Source organism: Netta rufina, assembly GCF_964035555.1.
Source record: "Netta rufina genome assembly, chromosome: 5".
Taxonomy (NCBI): domain Eukaryota; kingdom Metazoa; phylum Chordata; class Aves; order Anseriformes; family Anatidae; genus Netta; species Netta rufina.
Window position 1 is genome coordinate 45,736,079 of NC_140128.1, and position 27,838 is coordinate 45,763,916.

General features: G+C 44.6%; 1 protein-coding gene across 1 annotated transcript in view; it reads left to right on the top strand.

Annotated features, from left to right (window-relative positions):
- Nucleotides 1-16,077, top strand: part of DAGLA (diacylglycerol lipase alpha) — a gene marked incomplete at its 3' end in the record, with an annotated part of 58,309 nt that extends 42,232 nt beyond the window's left edge. The window contains exons 9-20 of the mRNA XM_084288470.1: nt 173-297; nt 1,435-1,591; nt 1,887-1,970; nt 2,096-2,173; nt 6,297-6,377; nt 8,583-8,725; nt 10,334-10,414; nt 11,395-11,467; nt 12,555-12,751; nt 13,114-13,243; nt 14,265-14,446; nt 15,150-16,077. Coding sequence (XP_084144596.1) covers nt 173-297; nt 1,435-1,591; nt 1,887-1,970; nt 2,096-2,173; nt 6,297-6,377; nt 8,583-8,725; nt 10,334-10,414; nt 11,395-11,467; nt 12,555-12,751; nt 13,114-13,243; nt 14,265-14,446; nt 15,150-16,077 — 2,259 coding nt within the window. The remainder of the gene's footprint in view (nt 1-172; nt 298-1,434; nt 1,592-1,886; nt 1,971-2,095; nt 2,174-6,296; nt 6,378-8,582; nt 8,726-10,333; nt 10,415-11,394; nt 11,468-12,554; nt 12,752-13,113; nt 13,244-14,264; nt 14,447-15,149) is intronic.
- Between the last annotated feature and the right edge of the window lie 11,761 nt (nt 16,078-27,838).

Below are 27,838 nucleotides of genomic sequence, written 5' to 3' on the forward strand. Positions count from 1 at the left end.
CTCCTGCAGCCACCTGGAAATGCTGACAGTGTTTGCTGTTCTAGTGGTGGTAAGAGTGAACGCTGATCTTCAGAAAGAAGGGTGTAGTCTAACTAAGATGGAAAAAGGGAAACAGGAACAAATCAACGTGTTAAGAGAATAAGGCCTTTAGTGAGTCTCTTGTCTCTTTCAGCAAGAGATGCAGCGATACAAAGAGGTGTGTTACTACATGCTGTTTGCCCTGGCGGCCTATGGCTGGCCCATTTACCTGATGAGGAAGCCCACATGTGGACTCTGTCGCCTGGCCAGATCCTGCTCGTGAGTGGCCGTCCTGTCTATCGCTCTGCCTTCTCTTCTTTCCTCTTCCCTTCTGGTTTTTCCTGATTTAAAACTCTCATTTCTTTCATCAGTTTGCTCTCTCCCTCATTCTTCAGTTACTTCCTTCTTCTTTGCTCTTCTCCTTTTATTCCTTTTTCACTTCATATGCTGTCTCTACCTCTTTTCCTTCATTCTCATGTCTTTCCTACAGTTGCTTATCTTCTTACCTTGTTAAATAAACCAGACTGTCATATGCTCTATCCTCTCTGGTGCACTAAGGATCACGCCAGTCCTGTGCAGTTTGGACAGACAGTGGAGAGAACTCATCTGGCACAAGACTGCTTTCACACTGAGACAAAATAGCTGTTGTAGAGTGCAGAAATCAGATTTATCAGCAAGCCCAGATATGCAGGGAGTTGACATTTGGGTCTTTATTAAAGCATCAATAAGACTTGGCCAGAGTTTGTGCTGTGCTCTCTCTGTTTTTTTTTTCTGCCATGCTATACAGTTCTCACCTCACAGTAGCAATGCTGTAGTACAGTTCAGGATTGCATAGTTTTAAATGTTTGCTTTTAGCTGCTGTAATGCTGTCATCAGATTCTCTTTGGGGTTGAGCTTTTTGCACTTATGCAAGCAATTTCTTTTCACTTTTAGCTGTGAAGCATCTTTCAGGGAAAGGAAAGGAAGAAAGAATCTGCTTCTGTTGTGGCTCTGGGATGAGTCTAGACCTGTTTGTTGTTTATTGTAAATAGATACACATCTAAAAAATGTTATCTGCTTGTGTGTTGAAGCAATAGAGGAATTGTGCCATTAAGCACAATATTCCCTGAGGAGAGATCCTAGCCCTACCATGCAGTGATTCCTTGGAGACTGGTTGCACTGTAGCTCTCTCTGGTGCTCAGAAAGTAAACTGCATTTGAGCCCAGTGCCCCTTTTTGATGCCGAAACATGAGTTGTGTGCTGTTTTGTGCAAGAGCTTCAACAACTGAAGGAAACCATTGCTGTCAAGACAAGGCCAGTGTGTCTTGCAGGGTCCCCCTTCCTTTCCCTCATCTCTAGGCATTCCACTGTAAAATCCAGTCTCTTCCACGTTCCTCTTTCCTCAAAGCTCTCTCTTTTTTTTTTTTTCTTCTGCAGATGTTGCTGTCTCTGTCCCTCACGTCCCCGCTACGCACCCAGTGTTACCATTGAGGAGGATAATTGCTGTGGCTGCAATGCCATTGCCATCCGGCGCCACTTCTTGGATGAGAACATGACCTCGGTGGACATCGTTTATACTTCTTGCCATGACGCGGTAAGGAGTCTGCAGCCCCCTTCATATGTGGGGCATGCTCCTACGGTCCCTCCTAATGGGGCTCACATGTTTCCAGATGTAGTGGTACAAAAGAAGGGAACTTGAAATTTTCCTGTCTCTCTGCCAAGAAATTCTGCCCCTTGGACAGAAATATTTGTTTACTGCCCAAATCAGATCGTTCAGAGGAGTGCTTACCTGTAAGGGATGGTCTGTCAAGCTGCTCTTTTTTCCTGAGCAGGAGAATATGTAAACAGGAATGTTTCACCTGAGTGCTACAGCAGTGGATCTTTTCCAGGTTTATGAAACTCCTTTCTATGTGGCTGTGGACCATGATAAGAAGAAGGTGGTCATTAGCATCCGAGGAACGCTGTCTCCAAAAGTAAGTGCACTGTGAGACCTCATCTACCCCTGGCTGCCCTAGCAAACTTTCAGGATAGTCTGAGACCTTCTTGACTTGCCCTTGCTGTTTGACTTATCTGAAACACGGTGACTTCTTTTCTTCAGGATGCCTTGACTGACCTAACTGGGGACGCAGAGCGCCTTCCAGTGGAGGGTCACCATGGGACGTGGCTGGGACACAAGGTATGTAAGAAAACACTTCTTATTTTGATGTTTTGAGTTTTTAAAAAAAAAAAAAAATACAGGGAAAAAAAAGTATTAAACTGCTTGAGGTGTTAAGGGTGTTATGTAACTGCAGTGAAATGGCTATGAAATGTAAAATAAATAAATCATTAAATTGTAACAGTTAAAATCAATCTGTAATAATAATAAAACATTAAAAAAAAAAGCAACATGCAATTAGTAAAAACCAAGCTGCAAAAGGAATCCGTGGAGACCTAGAACAAAATTATTGGTGTCATTGAAATTACTTTTTCTTCCAATGACCTTTTCAAAATTTGCAATCAAACCCCAACAATATGTTTAAAATTCTGTTGCAATGGGATAGTCATTGAACCTCGTAAAACGATATTGGCAGGACTTGCTACTGTGTAATTAGACTGACGCTGTGTGTCTGTGTTAATGATTGGGAGTGGGCTGACTAAATCAATTTGGTACAGAACTCACCTTTGCCCCAGTCCAGCAAAGTAATGACACACGTGCCGAGTTTTAAGATTATCAGGAATTTGGCAGCCTCTCAAGATGCCGTGCCAGACTGGGAAGGAAAAATACAAACTGGAGGTTGTGTGTGTTGGAAGGAATGTAGTGGCTGCTAGGAAATGCTGCTGTTCAGGGAGACAAGATGCCGCTGATATCTGGTCAGGGTCTCTTCAGGGCAGGACACTGAGCTCAGCTCTTTGGCAGCCGTGAGCTGTGAGCTCCTGCTTCATGGCCAGTGTCCTTCCAGATCACCTCTTCTGTGCTTTGATGCTTTGCTTTAGGAAGTGGAGCATTAGTAGCTGATAACTGCGTACTCAGATGCTTAGATACGGGTCTGATAAAGAAGCCAGATACCCAAGGAAGTGCTGTTGGGACTCTGTGGACTTGAAGGAATTTCTGACACGCTCCCAGAAAGTGTGTTCTTGAAAGCAATATTTTGTAGCTCCTCTTTGGACAATGAGTGCTTTTTTTTTTTTTTTTTTTTTTTCCCCCCCCCAATGAGAAAATGAATCAATATAGTGATTACACAGGACATCGTATAGAAACAGAGATACCTGAGGAAGCATTTTGTCACATAATTGTTATTTAGATATCTGAGCCTTTACTACTCATTTAACATTTCTGAAGTGTTATGCCTGCTGCTGAAGATAATGTTACTTGGTTTTTTACTCATTCATTTAGTTCAAAAGGGCTTCACATAATCATTGTGATAAGCAGTTCACAAGTTTCAAAAAAAAAAAAAAAAAAAGGAAAAAAAAAAGGAAACCAAAGGAAAGTAAGGGAAATTTGTTCTGTTTTAAATGTGCAGAAAAACTAGTAATACCTGCAGAAGTTAGTTTTTCCTTTTGATCTCTTTTGTACAACAATATTCATCTGCCCATAACTTATATGAAACATCAGATCATTTCCTGTGTTGTATATTGATTTTTTATTTGGCGTTTGTATTATTTCTTTTTCTATTGTTACTCATACAGAAATACAGCTTTATCTCAAATTATTATCAATATTAATCTTCAGAAAATAATGTACTGTTGATTCCTGAGGGAAACTAATGGAGATAATAGAATTTAAAAATGCCTGTCTTGATGCATTTTTAATGTCCAGAAGTCAACTTTAATATAAAAGTATGTGACGTATCTTGCTAACGCATTTAATTTGAAGAAAAGTATTGGACCATTTGGGAGCTTCCTGTAAGTTGTTTGGCTTCTGTTATTTTTCTTGCTGATTCTGTCCTGCACACCCAGCAGGCTGGGAGCCAGCCTGTCAAGCTGCTTCACGCAGTGTCGATCAGACATCTTACAAATTAAAACTCTTGATGTTTACATGAGCCTTCTTATCACTCCACTGGTACCACAGCTGAAAGTGTTTGATTGTTTGGGTTGCTGTGAATGCCACAGTTAACATTTGTTAGGTCTCTGAGCTATTTTGGGTCAGAAAGAACATAGCTGTAACTAAGGTTTATGGGCTGGTGTGCCAAAAAAGAATATAAGTAGGGGATTATTGCAACTTAAAGAGGAAATTAACAACAAAAAGATCTAACTTTGCCATTTGAGATAAAATCCATTGAATTTTATAACAAAGATCATTTAAAAATAATCACAAGTGAAGGGCATGAATTCATGGTTAGTTCTGTTGAACCTGTATAGATCAAAGCTGCTGAAGTGATGACGTTACAGAGGTTTGTCTCATGCTGTTGAGCCAGCTAGGATGACAGTGAGTAGCTGCTAAGAATGAAACCCTGAAAGCTCAGCCGTGATAGCAGCCCTCACTGGTTTGATAGAACAATCAGTAATAGCAATAACTTTCAAGCTCTTTTCTACCACATAAATGCCCTCTTTTGTGGGTTTTCACATACACAATTCAAATATTGTATAGAAGTTTTGTGGTGTCAATTGGTGAAGAATACAGAATGTTTCCTACTTTTCCTAGATCTCCAGGCTGTTTGGTTATTTACACATTTAAAATTAAACCCAGGTAGTTTTATTCCATTGAAACTTGTGAAACAAGGTCGTGTTTAACAGAAAGCTTAAATGCAACTTTGGTAAGTCTCATTCCATAATGTTAAAATCACTGTCTATGTTAAAATATGCTGTAATTATATATATTAAAAAAAAAAAAGGCAAAAAAAAAGATATAAGGCTGACTAACCACTCATTAGTGATATAGTGATATCACCGCAGATTTAGGTCATGCTTTTCAAAAATAGGATCCTAAATTCATGTTAGAAATTTATATAAGTAGCCTGCCATTCACTTCTCATTAGAGTTGGAAATGGAGACTCTTCTGAATGCAGCTGAAGCTGGCTAGCTGCTGAGAGATCTGAACACAGGCATGAAATATCATGGCATCTGCTTTTTTTGATAATGACAGTAGCATTACAGATGTCCCATTTCTGGGCTCAGCAAAATCACCTGTCTTCTTTTTCTTCAATAGGCAGATGGGTTTGATGGTATGTTTGATATCGAGGACTTTGACAATTCCACATTTCTTTGCTTTTTGAGGGGTCTGTGAATTCTTTTGTGTCTTTGAGATTAAACGGTGCTCAATAATATTCATTTCGTACTGTTTTGTACAGTTTTCAGGTAGGAGTGTAATGGAAAATAGCAGAGGAGATGATCCTCCTTGGTTTTTGGCCAGCCTAGGCAGTGTGAATTACTTGAGATATGTAATCAATGAATTAGAAGTAGCCAATTTCTGTTTACCTGCGTTCACCTTGGACTACATCACTGTTTTTAGACTTTGCAGTTCAGGCTTGCTCACCACTGAATATAAACTGCAATAAAGGTATAACCAAGAATTTATGCAACAGACCAAATTCTAGCCATTTGTTTATATCAGTGTTTAGCTGCATCTCTGTTATGCAGAGGGAGACAAACTCTTTAAATGCAGCCATCAGCTGGGAGAGAGGGTAGATGTTCAGAACCAGACTATCAGTTTTTTTCCCATCCTCCAGCAGTTCTTAGCTTCTAGGAAATAAAAACCTTTAAAAATTTGCAGTTAATGTCCTTTGACAGCTGAATCCACTTAATAGCTGCTGCTGCCTGCAGTCATCAGTAACTCTTTCCTCCACACATAGAGCTGCCACTTTTTCCCTCCAGTTATGTCTTGGTGTTTGTGCTGTTGCCCTGTGAACTTGTTAGGCTAGCTCATGCTCTGATTTGCAGATTTCCATGGAAGATTACAGTTCTGTTGTTAAGATACTGACATGCAGAAAATCAAAGTTTGGTTCTCCTGCTCTACTGCAAGTCTCAGTGTGAGCTGAACTACCAGATAGACAGCCTTGTGTTTAAGTTAGGGTATGGTGTGTGTTTTTTTCCAGACTTTACACCACAAGCCTAGGAATAGGATCTGTGAGGGTTGTCATAACTTAAGAACTGTCATTACTCCTAAACAAGCTGTGGCTCTGGTAATCAGCGAGTCAAGACGTGTCTAATGGAGTCTTCCTAAACATGGAGTGGAGTCAGTATTCTTCCTCAGCCTTGGCACGTGCTGTGTGGCACTCTAGAGATTGTACAATGTTCAGGGCAGTTTGGTGCCACCTAGGTGTTCACATCAGTGCTGATCTGCAGCCGTTAATGTCCTGTTCTGTCTTTGTGTTTGCCCTCAGGGAATGGTGCTATCTGCCGAGTACATCAAGAAGAAATTGGAGCAAGAAATGGTGCTTTCTCAAGCTTTTGGACGAGACTTGGTGAGCATTAGTTTTTTTTTTTTTAATCACTGCAGGCTGTAAAGAAGTTGAGATTTCCCTAAAATGCTGATTTTCAACCTCCAGGTCCCTGAATCTGTTGTACTAACTTCTAAAATCTTCCTTCCAATTCCTGTCCCTCTGGATTTCCAGATGGGCCATGAGTTACTTATTCCCACAAAGCTTATTTTTATTTTGAAGCCTTCTACCCAACAGTACTGCAGAGCTCCAGATTTTTTTTTTTTATTCCTTGGGCAAAGCTAAGGCAGGAAGCCCCATTCATTGGCAATGCAGTAACAGGGAAGATTAAAAACAAATCAACAGGAACTAAAATCCCATCTCTATGGAGATTCTCTTTGGAGACAGCAGTGGGATGCCATGCTGACTGTCTATGTGTGCACATTTCTTGTGATAGAAAGCTATAGGAAAACCCGAGAGAGACATTACGAACAAGCTTACTTAGCTTCTGTGTCACTAAAGGCACAGTCACCCTCCCTGCTGGGGAGGGATCTTCTGAACTGCCTGATTCCCTGCTGCCAGACAGCTGTCCTTTTCTTGTGCCCAAATAATGTCTTGGCCTGAGCAGGCCCATGGGAAATTAGCCACAGCTCAAGGGAGAAAGAAAAGGAGAAGAGGGTTAAAAGGCTTGATGCTTCCCTGGAACTGGTGTTTCACGAAGTCAGTGCAGAAGCGTCTGTCTTGTGATGTTCGGTAGGTGAAAGAAGAGATACATAGACATCTGACTTCTTTTATCATGCTTTATTCCTCTATACCCAGAAAACTCACTGGTTTTAAGTGAGCTGTTGCTCGTGAGGATTTTTTCCTGCTCTCCTATAGAGCTCGGTTGCTATCTGACTGGTAAGGATATGGTGGCATTAGAAGCTCTATATTTTGGTTGCCTTCTGTGTGTGATAACAAGGAACACGTCTGGTTCTGTTTGAAGCTGGCTTTATGCATGGTGGGTCCAATTTCTAATGGATGTAATAGAGCGTAATTAGCTGGACCTGACCCACAAAGGTAGAGAGAGAACTTGATTAATGAGATGGAACTACTGGCTTGGGTTAGGAAATGAAATAGTCTGAAGTTAACTTTGAAGAATATATGAAGAAGTGGTATGGGTGGAACATAAATGCCATCTGTCCCAGGTCCCAAATGTTTGTCTACCCCAGTAAATTGTTTCTGACAGTTGCCAGCAACAGATGTTCAGGAAAATACAGTAACAAGTGAAATGCATAAAGGCTCCATTCTCTCCCAGTATTCACCTCAACCTCACTGACTGTAGGAGGCATGATGTTGACTTAGAAGTGGTCTTGAAGTAAAATGATACAAGGAGCTTTCTTTCCTGTGGCTTTGTCTGTGTTCTTTTTTTCACCTTATGCAGAAATCTATAGTCACAGCTGTGGTGACCAGATACTGTGGAGAGTAGGATTTGGGTTCTCTGTCCTTGTGTAAAGCCTACAAGGCATGGCCAGAGCTCTGTCATCTGGCATTAAAACAAGATCAAAGTTTCTCAAACATTGTCTTAATGAACTGCTAGAGTCTAAGCCATGCCTAGTGCTCTCACCTCTGAATAACAAGAACAGCAGAAATTTTTAGAGAATAGTTTTGTCTTTGAATTACTTGTACAATTGCCAGCTGTTGGGAACATCTGAACTTCAAAAGACTGCTGTTCCTACTGCAGGTTAGGATTTCTGTTTTTCAGCATTCACAAGCAGTGAAATTAATGAGAGCAAGTCATAATTCCTAGAACCAAGGAGACCTCTAATCTGTGAGTCTAGGCTCAAATATTTTCAGATGGTTATCAGATCTGAGGAGGAACAAAAAGCTCATCAGATTCCAAGTAACTCAAACAACTTGAGTGTACATTCCCTTTCTTTTTCAGGGAAGACCCAGTAGATCAAATGCTGACTCATGGAAGTGTAGGAGAATGACTTCCCGTGTTCCCTCAGAACAAGTGCTACTGGAAGACAGGAATGTGCCCTGTGCCCAGCTCCTGTGTGACATAGATGAGCCACTGCAAATCAAAACTGTGTTCCTGTTTCAAAATATAACATAACTAGTTCCCATTGAAGGAGGAATTGTTTAGCTGGAATGTGGAGTGCTCACATATAGCAAAGACTCAGAAGCTGGGGAAAGGGACAGATTTGGAGGTTTGTCAAGTTTCTTTTTGGTCTGACTTCAATTTCTTCTTTTGTTTTTCATTTTCAGGGGAGAGGAACAAAACACTATGGCCTGATTGTGGTTGGCCATTCCCTAGGGGCTGGCACAGCTGCCATCCTGTCCTTCCTTTTGCGTCCGCAGTACCCGTCACTGAAGTGCTTTGCCTATTCTCCGCCAGGTGGGCTGCTGAGGTAGGTGTTGGGTCAGGAGGTCTGGTGACAGGGTGTGGGGGGGATGTAGCTGTAGCTGGAAAGATCCTGGTTGTGATGTTCTGATGAGCAATAAAAGAAAGTCTCTGCCCTGAGAAGCACGTAGAAAAATGTAGTGTCAATTTATAGGACCTGAGAGTTGTTGGCAGCTCTTGTTCTCTGCTGTAGTTTAGAGTTTAGGATATGATCACAGGTGACCACTCCCAAATATTCAGCTTTGTTTACTTCTATAGCTCTTATTTAACCCTGACTAGTAGGAAACACAAGTTGAGTAGACAGTGCGTTTTCCTTGCTTATTGTTTGCACAGTGACACTGTGTCCTCTCCCCATCCTCTGTGAATAGGTGTGCAGAATGGGAGATGGAGGCGTTTACATTTGGTCAAACATCAGATCAGTTTGGGCTCCTTTTGCAACTGACAAAGAAATTGGCACTTCCAGAGTGTGATTTCTGTCATTCTAAAGTGGATGTCTAAAATAGGTCAGAGAGGTTGTGCTGCTTTGTTGCCTGTTTCTCTCCTTTGGTTGTAGGGGGAATCTAGGGTAGCTGCCTCAGATATCTGAAGAGAGGTATTGTGAGTTTCTCCTGCTGTAAACTGGAGCAGACCTGCTGATCGTGTTATTTATATGGCAGCCAAATAACATCCCACTTGTGAAATAAGGTCTTTCCAGTCATGATGGGTACCGTGAGTGCACTTAGAAGGACCTATGGATTACAGCCTTCTTTTGTAGCTATTGCATCATGTTCCAGCAGCAGCCAATGGATTTTAACCATCCTGCTAATGATTCTGGACATTAGCATGCCTTGTTGTGACAATAATGTCTAGTCATCTGCAGCTAGAGAGGAATTGCTCTGCAGAATGTTTTCTGAGAGTTTTTTTTTAGCTTTCTGCTTAGAGCTTTCCCTCCTGAGTTCCCTTGATAGCACAGGCCAAACAGTACTGTGCCACCTCAGCTGTCTGAGTTCAAGGAGGTGCCTCTGACTGCCACAGTTCTGTTGCACTGTGCATCGTGCCCAGGATCATCTCTAGGTCAGTGGTGCTGGTGGCCTCTACCTGTGGTGACTGATTCAGAAGAAAAGTCTTTAGAAGGTAGCTGACTGCAGAATGAGCTCATGGAGTGGAAGCCTTGATTCCCTTTTGTCTTGGTGCTCAGGTTGCTGCAGGAAGTGGCCATCTTAGTTCTACTATGGTGTCTTTTTAGAGTAGTCTCAAGAGCATGGGATATCTTCTTCCTCTCTGGTCACCTGGCCATTCCCAAAGCACAGGAAAACTGCTATGAGGTGTTGAGTTAGAGAAACTTCTGTTTCTAAGTATATGCAGAGCTGTTCACAGGTAAGAAAGGAGGAGGTGTGCTATCTGAGCTATACCCTTACAGAGCAGTGTTGCTTGGGGCATGGGATGTGAATATCAGGCTCGTCTTTTTAAAGCGTGCAAGTCCTGAGGGCGTCGAGCGGCTTGTGTTGTGTGTTTTATGACCCAGGTTCACTGTAGTCTAGTAACTTCTCAGGTACCAGTGGCAAATTGGGAATGAAGTGCAGTTTGCTGCTAGTGAAACCCTGTTTGCTTCTTCTTGGTCCTGTTTCTCTTCCAGTGAGGATGCCATGGAGTATTCAAAAGAGTTTGTGACTGCAGTCGTGCTTGGCAAAGATCTAGTGCCCAGGCAAGTTGAGAAGTGTCCAAATTTCTTGATTAAATATCTGCTGTTCTCTACCAAAGTCACCTGTTTCCTTTCAGAAACACCCAGATCATACCTGTCTTGTGTCCTCATTTACCTATCCTTATATGCTTCTCACTTGTCTTCCTAGTTTACCTGTGCTGCTGCATCTTTTACTGCACGCCTATATTGGTGTTTCACACACCTTGTTATAGGCATATCCCTCCCCATCTCTGCATCAGTTGCCTGTATAATAGAAAAAGGTGAATAGCCAGCCTCTGTAATAATACTTATGGTGGTGTCTGATGTGTCAATGCCATCCTTCTGGTTGTCTGTGTTATCTCAGACCTCTTTACTCTGCCCTGAACTACATGTGCTGATTTCTTGTCATCTCCTTCATTTCTTGTCTTGGCATTTCTCACCTCTTGTTGCTGTGACATATTCCCCTGAACTAGGGGGGTAAACAGGGCATTGAACTAGGAGCCAATCAACCAGAGTTTTATTTTTACCTCAGCCCTGTTGTGTGACTTCAGGTAAATTCTCTATGTACAATATTAGGCATGTAGAGTTCAGTGGAGGAAAACTACTACAATATTCAGTATACCTCTTGTTAACTTGTATAACAAAATCCTGTCGATCCTGAAGTCTGCTTAATAGTGTTGTATAGCTCTGTGCTATCTTTCATTTGTTTCTTGCTCACTTGTTTCCCTGATGGCTTCATTTCCCTCATCTCATCATTGACCTTTCATGTGCGTTCACCACTCTGAGTCTATCGCATTTCATACTGGTTTGTGGTCACAGTGGTTTCTGTGGCCTTTTACCCTGCTCACTGGTCCCAGGTGATGCCTCAACTCACCTCTGGAGTGATCTACGTTATGGCATTGTTGTTTCTTTTGTAGCATAACTTCTCATTCTTCTGTGCTGTATGTCTCTACTATCCTGTTACCTGCCTGCTGTTCCTTGCCCAGCTGTTGTAACCACATCTTCCTCTTTTCCAGAATTGGTCTCTCTCAGCTGGAGGGATTTCGCCGTCAGCTTCTGGATGTTCTTCAGAGGAGTAACAAACCAAAGGTAAGAATGAAGATTAAAAGACTTATGAAGGCAAGCGTCTGAGCAGTGATGATGATAGCTCCGTGTCATATAACAATGCTGCAGACTTCTGCACTGTAGGTCTCTCAGGTCCACCATGTGTGTTGTTTCCGTAACCAGAGGAGTGATGGCAACAGCAAGAAGACACCTAGAGAGGTCTGGGTTAGGGGCTACGCTCTGCAGGCTGAGTTGTAACTCTGTGATAATTCTGGCTCATGTGCTGTAACTTCACTGTTACATGTCTAAAACAACAGAGCAGGAAGCTTTCTAATCTTGGCCTGTTTTGAAGACTCTGTTCCAAGCCTAGCATTTCGGGGCCAACAACAAATGGTAACAGGCTTTGAAGTGCAACAGTTGTCTGCTTCTAGGCATTGCTGTGTGCTCTCTGGATGGTGCCCTTCTAGGACAAGTGGCCTGTTAACGTTTTGGAGATAAGAAATGTGTAAATTTGTTCTTCCCTTGTCGTCTTTACTATTACATTGAGATGGGAAAAGCATAAGACTTGAAGATTCTTAGGGGTAAAATATTATGTAAATGATCAATTGAGGGTAAAAAAACCAAAAAAACACAACTGAGCTAATGCTTTTCTTGATAGAATTCTGTGGGTTTGGGCATTTTTTCAGATTTTAGGATTTTTTTTATGCATAAAGACATAAAGGGAATTTTTGTCTGCATAAGTTGTAGTCTTGCTTCTTTTGGTACATTAAATATTCAGTTTCTGTCTACCTTTTTTATCCTGGAAGATAAGCTATCCATTGGTGGACAAATATGTTTGCTCTAGATCCCAAACTCTACAAAAACATCCAGCAAAAAGAAGACAGACAAGATTTTGCCACTTTTAAGGTTAAAAGTGTGAAAGGAAGGGAGAGAGAAGTAATTTTTCTGAGCAAGGGTGTTACCTCTCTCTAGGTTTACTATTCAAGCAACAGGTACATGAGCTCTGTTTTTCTCTTTTCTGATATTAGGTATTCAGTTTAAATAAAACTACCTATAGTGTCCCGTGAGATGGCTCTTTCTCTGATCATTTTCTCTTCTCCATATTCTCCTTCCTTTCCTTTGTGCTGGACAGTGGCGAATCATTGTGGGTGCTACCAAGTGCATACCCAAGTCAGAGCTCCCTGAAGAGACAGAAGAAAACTCAGTAACGAGTAATCGCCTCTGGACCCATCCCAGTGATCTGACTATTGCTCTGTCTGCAAGCACACCGCTCTACCCGCCTGGCCGCATCATCCACGTGGTGCACAATCATCCTGCAGAGCAGTGCTGGTGAGTATATGCAGAGCTGTGAAGTCAGCCTATGGATGGGGGGTTGAAAAACTTCTGTTGGAAAAGACTTCCCAAGAGAGCAATCCATCCATGAAGGAGGTGACTTTTCACTGCCTTACGGTGACGGTGATTGTGTCCGTGCTGTGAGGATAGAAAGACACTTGTGTTGCTGTTTGTTAGTGCAGTGCTTTAGAGCAACGGCAGTAGCATGTGTATTTAATATTTCCTCCCTCTATTTTTCCTCCTGTTGTTTTTTCTGTCTCTGTAACCTTCTGTTTCATGCTTTTGCATGCCAAAACATTGGCCTGCTCTTTCATCCCCTGCTCCCCATTTTCTCCTCTGGATCCCAACTCCTCTTTTAGTTGCTGCGAGCAAGAGGATCCCACTTACTTTGCTATCTGGGGTGACAATAAGGCGTTTAATGAAGTCATCATCTCACCAGCGATGTTGCACGAACACCTCCCATACGTGGTCATGGAAGGGCTCAACAAGGTAATGCTGAAAATTGGGATCAGGGGGCGGGGAGGGGTCACTCAGTTCAATAGCATGGACTTTGGCTTGAATGTGTGGAAGGCCTGGGTTTGGGCAGGAAAGGCTTGGCATGATGATGCTGTTGAGGTGAGCTGTAGACACGAAATGTCCACAGAGCCAAAGTTGTGTGTGTGTGCTGGAGAGCCAGGAATCCCTTTGGTGGGGTTTGGGCTTATTCATTCGTAATGCAAGAGCACTTAAAATGCCCTAATAACACCAGTGCCTTATCACAGGCCTTCAGGTAGTTCTCACCCAGGAGAGCAGGCTGTTTAAATACACAATACCTTTCCCTTTGTGGGGGAAGAGAAAAAAAGACTGTACTCTGGGCCAGATATGTGTAGGCTATTTGAGTCAAATGTGATGAGGTCTGGAAATTGAATGTAGATTTCAGTCCCAATGCCCAGAGTCCCAAACTAGGTCCTATTTCCAATTTTAATGCCATAATAATATGAGGTTAGGTGGTGTTCGGTTCACTCTCTCAAAGCTGCCTGTTACAGCATGCAGTTCAAGTGAAATTTAGTGAGCTGTGACAGCACTGGATGTCTGTGCATGCAGCTGCATGGGGTATTTCAGAAGTCCTCCACGCTACTGTTGCAGCTGCTCTGTTAGTCTGCAGGGTGGCTGAGCTTATGCTTATGTGTAATGGTTGTGGAATGAGTCTCTGCTCCTAAACTACAGTTCGTAGCCATGCAGCTCTGCCATAGAGAGTTAGCCAAATCTTCTCTACTGTATTGGTGTGAAAGCTGCTTCTGCCAGCATCTCTGGGCATCTCCCCAGCACTGGATTCCCAGCGGGGCATCCTGACAGGATAGAGTACGTCAAAATTCACTGATATAATCATTTATGTCAAGACTTTGCTCTGTGCTTGTGGAACACCTCAGTAAGAACCAATTGCAGATCCAGCAGTTTGGAAGTTTTGAGCTAAGAACAGCGAAGTTACCTCCAGTGAAGCACTATTGTTCCTTTGCTTGCCTTGTTATAGGTCTTGGAGAATTACAATAAGGGGAAAACAGCTTTACTTTCCGCTGCCAAAGTGATGGTGAGTCCTACAGAAGTGGATCTCACCCCAGAGTTGATCTTCCAGAGTCAGCCCTTGCCTAGTGGACCCTCAGTGCAGATTGGAACTGGAGCCATAACAGTGGACAGAAGGAACAGCAGTACAAAGTAAGACTACATCTTTGAGTTCTTTATAGGATCGTTGGCTCTCCTGTGGGTCCATTGTGATCAATGTTAGTGGGAAGAATAGATCCAAGGGCTGCCTGTATGGGACTTTCATTTTGCTTCAGTATGTCTTGTGTTGTGCTAGGTGAAAAAGGATCCTTTGTGTCGCTTAAGAATCTGCTAGTGCAGAAAGGTCAGGGGGACCTAAAAGTTGAAGGTACAGAAACTTCCTTCTCTTATCAAGGCAAGTGGGATTTTCCGTGGAACCACAAAGACGAAGCTTGCAGGGGAAGGAGTTGCACCATGCAGGCGAAACAGGGAAGTGAGAAACTGAGAACGAAGTAACCTGGTCTAGTGGAAGGTGACCCTGCCCATGGTGGTGGGGCTGGAACTAGATGATCTTTTAGGTCCTTTCCAACCCAAACCATCCTATGATTCTAAGACGGTTTGTGGTTGGAGAGCAAATAGGAATCATGGTAGAAACAGGAGGCCATCTTAAGAGGCATTCATACCTTTAATAATTTTGTAAAGTGAAACAGTTTTGTGTGTATTCTTGCAATTTATTGCCATAAGCATTCCTGCTTGCTTTTCCCTCTGTAAGAATTGTGCCCTGCAGTCTGTGCCCCAGGCTTGGTTCCTCTGGCTGTTCTGGCAGCTTTTGGTTCTGAGTAATTCAGTCTCACGTTGTCTCTGTTTCTCATTGCAGGAGCAAGTCCCATTCTGAAATTAGCTTGGAGGGGTTTTATGAGACAAAGCCACTTTCTCCTGTGCAGAAAGACCCCGTGGAGCTGCTGCTCCTGGATACAAAGGAACGTCTGTCTGTGGAGCTACAGGACCGACGTGCTCCTCTTGCAACCATGGAGAGCCTCTCTGACAATGAATCCATCTACAGCTTTGATTCAAGGCGTTCCTCTGGTTTTCGTAGCATCCGGGGCTCTCCCAGCCTCCATGCTGTCATGGAGAAGGACGAGACGCATTGCTTTTATATAGACCCTGCTATCCCTGAGGAGAACCCCTCCCTCAGCTCGCGGACAGAGCTGCTGGCTGCTGATAGCCTCTCCAAGCACTCCCAGGAGACTCAGCCCCCCGAGAATGCACTCAACAGTGGTGGCACTACCCCCCAGCGACGCTGCAGTGAGGAGGGGGCCAGCAGTGAGGGGGACCGTGTTTCCTTAGCCCCTCGTGAGGAGCTGTCCCTCCAGAATGGACGGCTCACTGATGTTCCCAGTCCCCAAGTGCTGGAGTTTGCTGAGTTCATAGACAGCCTCTTCAATTTGGATAGCAAAAGCAGCTCCTTCCAGGACATCTACTGCATGATGGTGTCTGACAGCTCCAGTGACTTTGCAGAGATGCCCAAGTCTGTCAGTGATCAGGAGATCCTGTTGAGGGCGCAATATGAACCCAACCTAGTCCCAAAGCCCCCAAGGTTGTTTGCAGGCTCAACAGATCCTTCGTCGGGCATCTCTGTCTCACCCTCTTTCCCCCTTAGTTCATCTGGAGAACTCATGGACATCACTCCCACAGGCGTGAGCAGCCAGGAGTGCCTGGCCACTGACAAAATCCGGACTTCCACCCCCACTGGGCATGTAACCAGCCCTGCCAAGCAGGAGGACCTCATGATTTCTGCCCTTTAGTGCAGGGCAAAGGGGTGTGGCTCTGAGAGCTGATCCCGTAGGCTGCGTGCTGGGATAATACTTGGAGGAGGTGGTCATCAGGCAGTTCAGATCGGTGGAGACAGCTGGAAACATTCCTTCTGGGGTGACACGGTGGTGGCACACTATCTGGAGGATGGATTGTGCTCGAGTCCCATGCGTATAGCTGGGATAAGGAGCATTGCCTCACGAGGCCTGCTACACTGAGAGGGTCTGAGTCAGTAAAGGTAGATGCAAGTTCCCTACCTCAGCCTGTCTCGTTTCATAGAAGAGGCAGATTCCTTGCCCAAGGGCACCTGCTGAGTTTGGGAGCGAGATGCTCTGCTTCAGGGAGTCCTCTGGGGTAAAGCTTCTCTGAAGCTTGAGGATTAGATAGACAGAAGCAAGGGGGCCAGGCCAGATCACCCCCTTGGTACCGTTTCAGTAGTTTTGGAAATGAGCGGATTGAGACTTTGGGCCCTGTTGCACTACCATGTCGGATCTGGCCCAAGATCCAATTCGTCACACTTTCACGGGGATTGCTTTCCTAGGACACACTCTTGTTTTAAAGCCATTGGGGCTGTATTCTCCCCAAATGCAGCCTCCCTTTCCCTGGCCAGGCACAGCAAGAATCGTTCTGGCACTGTTTTCTCTCCCCTGAGTACTTCTGTGTTCAATGACCACCAGGCTGCTCCTGAGAGGAAAGGAAATTGTTCTGAAGAGCCAAAAGCCCTCTGCCATGTCCCTCCTTTGCTGGAAAGAATCCTCCTGGATGCCATCATCATCACTTCTCAGTTCCCTGGACTGCTCTGAGCTGGCGACGTTCCTACAGGACTGACAGGATTCTCATCTTGGAGCTTCATGGATGGATCAACTTAAAAATATTTAAAAAGGCTTGTCAGCACCCAGCATTATTTGCTAGCTCCCCGCGGAGCCTGGGAGCCTCTCCTGGACCCCGCTGGGTCTTCACACCACCCGTATGCAGTAATCACAGATCAGTGCCAGCCTCTCTCATTGGGAGTTCAGGGAAAAGATGAACTTTTACTAAGTATTGAAATTTCTTGTATGTTTACAGAGCTGCTAAGCTTTATGGAAGGTATTTATTAAGCAAACAGGGAGGCTTTCTCTAGGCAAGAAGCATGTTCATTCTGTCCTTCCTGTGCCATTCCCTCTGGCGACTGAGGGGGAGAGAGGGTGCACAAGTATGACTGCGAGTCCCCTGCTTTTGAAGTGGAGTAGGGTGTTGGGAGAACCCCTAGGATCAGAGTCTGGGGGAAGCTGTGCGTCCCTTGTCCACCTCCCTGTTGCACAACGTGTTACGAAGCTGGACCAAGTCATTAGCAAAACTGCCTGAGCACTGCTGTGCAGAGCCTCGGTGCACAGAGGAGCCTGCTAGAGCTATCTAAGCAGTGAATTTCTGATGGTGGAAGCGTGAAAGAAACTACCTATCTAGAAAGTTAAACATACTGTGACCTGGTGAAATCCTTTAACTGACAAAACACCTTCATATCAAAGCTCAGCGGAGTTACCAGTCAGTCTCACTGGAGCTCTGTCCTCCCTCAGTGGAAGAGAAAATCCTCTCTTAACATCCCTATAATGCTAGGGGTGTTACTTCCCCCTATTCAGCTGTGGTGTTTCCATTGTGGGAGGATGCTGTGCTTCCCAGGAGCTTGGTTCATGACAACTCCCTGGGCTCCCGGTATCCCTCAGCCTCTGGCTGCGTTTGCTGAGTGGCCTCTGGAAGCCCCAGTGGTGGATCAGGGCTTTGCTGGCCTGGGTGCCACACAAACCAGGCACAAATGGTATCAAATACCATCACATCAGAACAGGAGCCCTTTAGAGCCAGTGTGCATTGATGTAAATGACTTCAGGTGCACAGAAACGAACTGGACTTTGTCCAAGTGCTGATCTCCCACTCCATTTAATGTGGGATACTGTATCCCCTGCTCCTTAGAAATTACAGGGCCTCTAGAACTGCAGGGACTTTGTTAAACGGGCAGTAAAATATCGTCCCTGTGCTTTGGGTTCCAAAGGGGACCTCTTCTATACAGTCTTGAATTGGAGGGAAGAAGTCCCTCTGAATTCAATGTAATTTGTAAAAGAAAAAAACATTTCATTCTGAGCAGCAAGAAGTTACTTTTTGTTTTGTAGGTCCTTCAGAACAGAGCAGTGTTTCCCTTGCTGAGAGGTTGTATAGTTCAAGAGCTCACACAGAGCAGCTGTGTAAGTGCCATCAGGTCATCCACTATTGCAGACAACAGGGTAAGGCTGAACTGCTGCAGGTAGCCTTAAAGCATTAAAAAGGTGGTGTCCAGGAATACGTACAATGAACTGGGTAGTTTTGAGGGGAAAGGGAGCTAAAGCATGGGGAGACTGAGGCTAGCAGGCTAGCTCAGCTCCCAGTGCAGACTGCTGACATGCACGTACAGCGCGGAAACGGATTCAATCTTCTGCCTTTAATTTTTGGCAGAAGGTGGGGAGTAATAACACTTAGCACTTCGGCAGAGCATTATATCTGCAAAGCACTTTACAAACATTGATGAAAGAATCATCTCTGTCCCTGGCAGTGAGGTATTAGGAGAAGTCTCTCTGAGACTAGGTGGAACTACTGGTGCCCTACCCGAGGATGGTGGGGAGATGACTCAAGGTGAGGAAGGTGGATAACCTCCCTCTTAAGAAAAAGTTGTTTCAATAGCGACCCATTGCGATGGGTCGCAATATTGCACTAGAAAGTCACTTCTGACCTGGGTACCTCCCTTATGTCCTGGAAAACACAATCATTGTGTGAATGTTTCCTTCTCTGTGCCATTGGAACTGCATCCTGGGGGAATGGGGTGACCTTGTCCCGACCAGCTGTAGTAGGAAACAGCTTGGCATGCTGGATTTTTCTGTTTTGTGCTCTCTGATTATTAGGCTTCTTTTGAAAAGCCTGGAAATGCCTAATGCTTGTGACCTGGCCTTGCCATATACCAAGGCAGTAAAGGTACAAGAGAGACATCAAAGTTAAAGTTCTAGTTGCTTTGCATTGGGGGTGATTCCTGTTTTCCATTACTCTATTGACAAACAGATCTGTTTCCAGTCCTCACAAAAAAAAACCTTGCTAGGTAGTTCCATGTTCTTTGCATTATTTCTGCTTTAAATGACTGAGTGTCTTCATTCTTATCCCTCCGATGCTGTAGGATTGTTTGGACAGGCTCCTATTCCATCCTGACAAAGTATATCTGGAAAGGTACAAATGCCTGCTAAACCTGTAGCTACCTCCTTCATTCTTACTGCATACTTCTGCTTGCTTTCTCTGCCCTCCCTCCACTCTGATGTGTAGCTCTCTTTGGAAACAAGAAGCTTCTTCAGATTTCTTGATCTCTCAGCTTCTGGTTCCTGCTCTTAAGCTTTGTGCCTTTTAATGTTTGTATGCTTCCCTGATATTTCGGTGGGATGTTCCACCCCGTGAGGAGGCAGTGCTGGAAGAGCAGCTTGTAGTGCCTGACATGCTGAACCTCAGTAAAACAGACAATAGTTCACCCATTTCGATAGCACATCCTTAAATCCCCTGAGGTTTATTGGCAGAGGAGTGGAGCTAAGACCACCAGGTTCCTGGAAAGCAGAGAGTGGGTTTTGTGCACCTTAAAATCAAAGCATAGTAAGTGAAACAATATATACCAATGCAGCTTTGCCAAAGAGCCTCGCACAATCTTTCTGCCATCCCCTGGTGCAGCAGATTTCAGCTGTCTGCATAAGAATAGGACTTGGCATGTTTGCTCCTGATCTTCTCAGCAGACAGTAGTGGAATGTGATCTCAAGGCCTTGAAACACTCTGGGGCAACAGGGAGGGCTGTTAGCTAGGTGTCTGTCTGAACTCTGTCCAACAACTTAGAGAACAGCCTCTGACCCTGCCCCGAATTTGCTCACAGGTTATGAAGGGTTTGGTACTGCTGTCTGGTTTTCATGTCTACAGGCTGCCCTCCAACCCTTTTGGGTGTGTCCAATGTGGAAGAAAATTTCTGATAATATTCTAGGAAGCTTTGATAACCAAGCCCTTAGCATGTAATGCTGGCTGGCTGCATTTTTTGGAGGCTCTTCTGCATCAACAATAATTGCTTTTATTATTGTTTTAATTGCAGTGGTGCCAACATAGGCAGGATTCTGCTGTGTTAATATGCACAAGCGCTAAACAAAAGGACAGCCCTTCCCCGAAACCTAGCATTATCCCCTCTCCTTCTCTGTGGAGCTTCCCTCTCCATTTGGTACGAGCATTTTCTCCTGAAGCTGTCTCTCTAACCTTTCCTCTTCTCCGTTCCTGTTACCGAACCAGGAGCTACCTTACCTGTCGTTGTGGTTACACCATCTCGGGATGATGGTGTCAGTGGTGTCTTAGTCCACATCCTTGGCAGCACTACTTAAAAAGCTATCCCCAATGATCTCGTGATGACCCAAAACACGGGGGAATGGGATTCCAGATGCTGTGTGTCTTCCCAGGATTCCTGATGCACTTGAGAAAGCTGCTGCCTTCTGTGGCAGATGAGGCTATGTAGGAAGCTCAAAGCATTCTCAACACCAAGAGGGTTGTTAGATGCAGATGTGGTATCTCCAGCTTTGCTTACCTTGTTTCCGGTCACTCTTTTCAGTGTTTGTTCATAATTTCTGCAATTTTAAGAACTTTATTCAAATTAAACTGCAGTTGTATGACACGCATTGCTCTCTGCCGTGGACTGAGCTGCCAAAGCTAGTTGTGAGCACAGGTATTCAAACCCAAAGGTTCCCATTTATGTGCTTTTATGGTCTTGTTAGGTAAATTGCAATAGCAGCAGCAGATCCCAAGCAGCAGTAGGATTTAAGTGGGAAGTAGTTGCTGCTGCCAGTGAACAAGGGCACATGAGAAAGGAGAAGCACCAAGTGTGTTTGGTGCACATGCTCCTTGGAGCTTTTCCTGCTGCAGGAGTCCTTTGTTACTCTGTACGTGGTCTCCATCAGAGGAAAGAGAACAGGGCTGATGTGTATGAAGCCCGGCAAAATGAATGAACATAACATTATTTTTTAGGTATTTTTTTAGGTACTTTTTAAGGTACTCCTTGTTAAGGTTGCCCTCTGCTCAGTTTCGGTGTTTGTAATCTGGGCCTAATTAGGAGGGTTTTTAAAATCTTCCCTTAAATATCTTGGATGATTTTGTTTTGTTTTTCAGGGGTCTTTTTGATTTGTTGCTGCTCTGGATTCAGTCGTCTCAGTCTTAATGTTCTCTGGAGCTTCTCCATGGTTTTGATTAATACTGCTTCCCAGTTTTAAATTCATTTTAATCCTTGCTGCACCCTGTTTTCAGACTGAGTGATCAGATCTCTACATGCTTGAGAGCATCCTGTTGAGTTGTAAAAATGTCCCCTTGTAATATATTCTTCATGCACTTAACTGATACTAATTGTTGCTGAAACGCATGTGTTGCTGTATTTAGAACGTTGCTTTCATAGCTATGTCCTTGCAAGGAAGACAGGGAAGAGGAGCTTCAGTCTCAGCCGGCCCCAAATGCACGTTTTGTCCTTTCATCATATTGGCACCCTGATACTTGCTGCTTTCCTAGGATACTTGTCAGGTCTGGTAGCAAAACTGGATGCGTGTTATCCTGCCTATGCAAACAGTGCCTGGGCTCTTCTACGGATCTTACAGTCTGAAGAAATGGATTTCTAAGTGTAGTGAAATTTGTGGGGGTGTCTTTTATCTACTGAGCTACAAGCTCCTGCTTGTTTCTGCTGGATGCCACTTGCACATGCAAGTACTGCGTATACTTGTCAGTGCTGACCACATCCAGCTCTCACGAGGCCTGGGACACTGGAGGGCATTCTAGCCTACCCTGTTGCATTTCCACACTCAGCAGAAGCACTTCTGTGTTGACTGAGAACCCAGGGACTGGCTAGCCTGGAGCTCTACTTGGTGCCGTGTTCACGCTGTGCTTATGCATACCCACTGCTGGAATATTCTCTTCCCTCAGCAGTAAGAGGACATTGTGGCTGCAGCAGCTGTTCTTGCTTTGCAGCAAGGGTAGCAGTAGTATTTGATCTCCTTTTTTTTTTTTTTTTTTTTTTTTTTGGGGATGACCTTCTGCAGGCAGTAGTTGCAGCCATGTTAAGCCACACAGGCTGGTAATTTGCCAATGAAGTGGTTTACATTGAAATACTTGAAAAGTTTTCAAAGACCTTTAGAAAGTCTCCAAATGTAATGCAAATACTGGCAGACATTTAAAATAGCCTCTGGTCCTCAACAAACCTAGCAGCTTTGCTTTTTGCTTAATAGCTCTTTAGCTTTCCTCCCTTCTGTAGCATTACACTTCTTTCTGCTCGGACAATTGAAGTCTGAGATGCCTTTTGCTGACAATCCTTCTATGCTGTCACTTGTTTGTTATCCCTTCTCCTGTTTAAACTTACCCCACCAAAGCTGGATTTTTGCTGAGCTGTTTTTTAATTATGCTGCTGCCAACAGACTCTCAGAACTCCTCTTCACTTTAGGAAGTCTAAAGACAATCTCTGCAATCCTCTTTCTCATTGGAAAAGCATAGGGTGAGTAAATATTTATTGTCTGAATGCTTCCTTGGTAGTTCTGTAGCAGCAGAAGTAATGAGTTACAGAAATACCAGGAAGTGAAAGGAAAATGGTAGAATAATTAACACACTGAACCTGAAAGCTCAGTGTAAAAACAAAGATTTCACAGGGATATGTTTTTTAGCAGGTAAAACATCAGCTTCTTCCCTGTCTGCAGTGTACAGGTGCCTCCTTACCTGCCTGACGAAAGGGAGGGTTGGAAATTCAGCGGTTGTTTTGCACACACTGCTCTGATGCTCTGAATTGAAGGAGTATGCACCTCTGAAGCACTGGGAAAGCATTATCTGAATCAGGCTTGTTGCACATCTTTCTCAGGGCCCGTTCAGTACTGAACTGCAGAACTGGATTTAGGGAAGAACTGCATCTCTTGTGCCAAAGCTCCCCCTCATGGTGCTCCTGCGTGGAGGAGGCTATGCTGTGTGTCACAGGCAGAGCGCATCCTGCTGGGAGGCAAGCACTGCTCTTTCTCTGCAGGTGCGGGAAGAGGGAGTGAAGGCAACAGTGAGATGTGACAGGTTGGATGGCAGGGGTCAGCCTGAGCTTGGCTTGCTTCAGAGTTTTATGTTCCAGTTCAGAGCAGGGCCTTCACTGCCAGCGTGGGTGGGGATTAGGTGTGTGAGCCCCAAACCAAAACTCTTCTAATTCATAAACTGTTGGTAGAACTGAGAAGTGTTTTAGGAGGGAAATCTTTCATTGTATGACAGTTCCCTGCTGTGTGGAGGGCAGTATGCTCTGTGGAGCAGCAAGGCTGTTGGCTTTCGTGTGTGGCAGGAGCACTGCAGGCTGCCAAACTTCTGCTCTTCTTTCTTCACCATCTCCCAACTGTACCTGCATCCAGCACTTCCCTAAGAGCTGTTATGCTCTGCGCATAGCATGAGAGGATGCTGCCAGCCTAAACTTTGGCTGCTAAAGGCCTTGCATGCTGGAAATACAAAGCAATCGATGAGCAGTTTCTAGTTTTGTCACAGTGACTTGCAGTCCTAAAAAGCACCAGGAAACACACACAGCTGTCCGGAAGCACTTTGCTCTCTCCATTGTTGCTGGTTTCTTTTCTGCTTATTTTCCTGAATTCATGCCTGTTGTGCCTTTGTTTTCCATTGGCTTGAGGTGCAGCCTCCTGCTTGGGATCAGACAGCTACCTTCCTCTCCCACTTTGTGGTGTTTCTTCTCTGGCTGTACGAAAGGAGATGTGGTGTGGCCAGGGACTGGTTCAGAGTCGTCCTTGCTACAGGTCCCCCTCTTTCTGCCTCAGCTAGGACTTGTCGGATTTCCTCACTGTCCCCTGCTCGCTCAGGTCATCTCCAAGTGCCAGCAGCAAAGCCTGACCTGAGGCAGGATGCCTCCTCCTACCCGCACCGCAGTTACCCTGCAGTGGTAGGCAGGGAGGACTTCCCAGCATTTCTTACCTGTGGCGTATGTGACCTCAGCCAGTGTTCAACAGGTCTGTTCGTGAGTAAAACTTCCTCTCAGGTCTAATTCAGGAGTAAAACTCCTCTACTCAAGATCTGACTACTTTTTTTTTTTTGATTTTTTTTTTTTTTCAAGGACTTATGCTGAAAGGGACCTAACATGTTCTGAACTGTCCACTGCAGTTTTGATTTTACTGACGTTTCCAGACTGGTTCTGGAACAGCCATCTTCCACAGGTAATCTCTATTTTGAAGGATTGGGCATTCTTGCAGCTGTCCCTGCTGTGTTTGAGGCCTGACCTCACCACGTCACCCTGCGCTTTGTTTTTCACTTACTGAACCTTCCTATCCACCCTGCGTATCTGTCTGATGAGGGAACCTTCATCTGGCTACTTATTTCTGCAAGAACATTAAACACAGCAGCACAGAAACAAGCATTAACATTTTTTTTTCGTTTTAAATTGGGATTCCACTGCCCTGCTTTCCATCTGGTGCTTTGTGCAGTTCTGATGGCTCAGAGTTGGAGGTACCTGGTGCGTGTTGGCAGTACCAGGCCGAGGGAGCAGCCCAAGGCAGCACGTGCATCACGCAGTGCTCAGACTGCCTGGGCAGCATTTGCCTGTGCCGTCTGTCCTGCCGTGATGCGTAGCTTCAGGCGGCTTGTCTGCGCAAAGCAATCACAATGTGGTGTGCTTGCTAGGCCACTACCAGGCACCTTTTTTAGGGTCTTATCTCCGTTATCAGCATGTCCACAGTGCTCACTGTCTGGTGGCCCAGCGGCATCAGCTGCGGCTGCTGAGGCTACACAGCTTCCCAGCTTTCCCTCCACAAACACTGCAGTTGATGGCAGAGGTGATGTCCAGGGAATAGTCTCAAGCTCCTTCTTTTCTTTGTGATAAACTTAATTACTAATGTCAACAGGGATTATATCTGCATGCTTGGGACAGCAGGAGAGGAGCGCTCTGCCCTTTAAGACCCTTTCCTTTAGCTCAGTTATCTGCTGCCATGTCCTGCTGTGACAGCCACTAGTTTTGCCTCTCCTCCTTTATGGCTGTGAACGAGCAGAGACACCAAGGCCTGAGGAGCTGTGGGAAGCTGTTTTCCCTTCTCTTTTTGTGCTCTTTAGTGCCAGCCGTGCTGGGTGGAGCCCAGCTGCACAGCCTCTGTGTGACAGGAGCTGTCTGCTGGTGGGGCGCTCCACGCAGCAGTGGCACACAGCAACTCCCTTGCCTCCCGCTCCTCTCTCTCAGCAGACACCAATGCCTCTATGGAAAAAGCCCTTCTGCCTGCTGTCACCTATCTCACGTCATGTGCTGGGGCAGCTCAGACTCTAGGGTAGCTGTGAATTTAACTCTTTGACCCCAATTGCCTCTTTATAGGTAAAGCCTTTTGTGTTTATGGGTGAAGCAGCCCTTCTAGGGAGCTCTGACTGCCTCTTGCAGGACCCGGAGCACTTGCATATGCAATCAGGGGGAAAACAGCACAGGATCTTGTGTCCCCATGCTCAACCGACAGGGCACTGCCTGTCCCAGGAATGCTGCCCTTCAGATCCCTGCTCCGAGCTGCCCCAGCATGAAGACTACAAGGAAACTAAAGCACTCTTCATGTGCCATTCTCATGTGACTTTTTGTACCTATGTATGAAAGATCTAAACTAATATTGCTGTAAAGAAAGATACAGATTAATATAGCATATTATATAAAGATATATGTATATAAACTTTTCTGTATATTGTATGGCACTGTGTATAAAATGGATGTAGAAGCATGACTGGTGTATGTGACTGTTCCCAAGCCTGACCTGGAGAATGATAGTTGTGATTTGCCTGGGGTCATGTCCCAAAGGATTGTGCGTGAGTTTGAGAGTTGGAAAAACCCACACTGTGCTCTCTCATTGCAGTGGGTCAAGGCCTAAGGTGTTGGTGCATCACTACAGCTGTCTGGAAGGCTCTAGGGAACAATTCAGGTGCCAAAGGGGGCTGTTTGTCTCCTTGCTGGCTCTGTTTCTTCTGGATCTCAGTCTTTGATGGAATGGGGGAAGCATCTCTGTTCCTTGACACTTATGTTAGAATCACAGAATCGTTAAGGTTGGAAACGACCTCCAAGATCATCGGGTCCAACCATCCACCCACCACCACTATTGCCCAATAAACCACTTTCTGAAGTACCACATTCCGACCTCTCCTTCAACAGCTGCAAGGATTATGACTCCCCAACTTCCCTGGACAACCTGTTCCAAGGTCTAACCACTCTGAGAAGTTTTTCCTAATATCCAACCCGAACCTCCCCTGACACAGCTTGAGGCCATTCCCTTTTGTCCTATAAGCGAAAGCCTTTCGTCCTAGAGAGCCCTGCCTTTCTGTGCTGCAGTCACTAGCTCTGGCATGGCCCTTTGCAGCCAAGGGTGGAAACAGCAGGAGACTCAGCTCTAGCAACTTCTCTTCTGCTTGATGCTTTTAGCTATCAAGTACTGAAATTCAACATGCCATACGCAAAGACATTAGTGTGAACAAAGGCAGTTGAGTAAGGGCGATTGTTTGGAAAGGTATGGGAAAGTGGCAGGGAGAGTGCAAGCAAGAATAGCGTAGGGAAATTGGCAAGGTGCTGGAATTTTTCTGCAAAGAAGGTGAGTTCAAACTGGGGAGCAAGTTTCACAGAAGTGCCCTGCATTAAGTGCCCTGCAGGGCAAGGGACACATCTTTGTGTAGGTTTGTAAGGCCTGGTGCTGTTTCCCGATGAATAATGCCACAGTTCTATATCTTCTAGAAAGGGAAAAGCAAAACTGGGACTATGATGTTAGAGGGAGAAGGAGAAATATGGGAAGTTGGTGGAACAGGTTCAGCAGAGGAACGGGAGCTTTCTGGCCAACCATTAGAAATACAGGCAGGAAAAGGAATGCCTGGAAGAAAATAATCCTATTAATGGCTGCATGGAATAGTTTCAGTGGTTGTTCCTGAAGAGACTAAGTACTATCAGGGAATTAAGAGCTCAAAGGTGGCTGAACTACTGAGTTCCTATAAAAATGCCTGTAAAAAGTGATGGTATGTGTAAGTGCTTGCTGATGCTTCGCTTTTTTTTTTTTTTTTTTTTTTTTTCCTTTTTTTTTTTCCCCTGCCCATAACTGTATCAGGTAGTCTCATAAAAAGATATTACTTCTATAAACACTTCCTCTCATGAGAAAAGAAAGACATTAAACTCTGCATACTACTCGTGTATAAACATGGAATAATCCATGCTTAGGAGCGCCCGCTTTAATACACTTACTGAGGGAAAGTGTGTGAATGTGTACCCAGCAGGCGCTGTGGATGTTGCTCTAAAACCTGTTTTGCTATAAAAAGCCTTGGTTATTGGATATAGCGAGGGATGTAGCTGCTATTTCCCAGATGACTCTCTGGCTTTTTGGTATGTTGGTGGCTGTTGGAGAAATTTACAGCTTATTGAGGAATGTTTTCCAACCAGCAGCCCATAAAGCATCCAGAGTTACACCAGAAAACAATTTTTCTGACAATTTGTAAACCAGACTGATGCATTCCCAAGGAAGAAAAGAAAATGGGTGTCAACTAATGGAAAATATGTAAATTAAAGCTGTAATCTAATTTTTAAATGACTCCTAAATGGCAACCACAGTAACAACACTTCACAAGCTGGTTCATTGTCTTTTTTTCAAGTGCTAGGTTGTCCTTCAGTTAGAAAAGAGGAAAAAGAAAAGGTTAAGAAACAGAGATTTGGAGGTGATTGTGCAGAAGGTATGCTTTAAAAATTCAAGGTGTGAA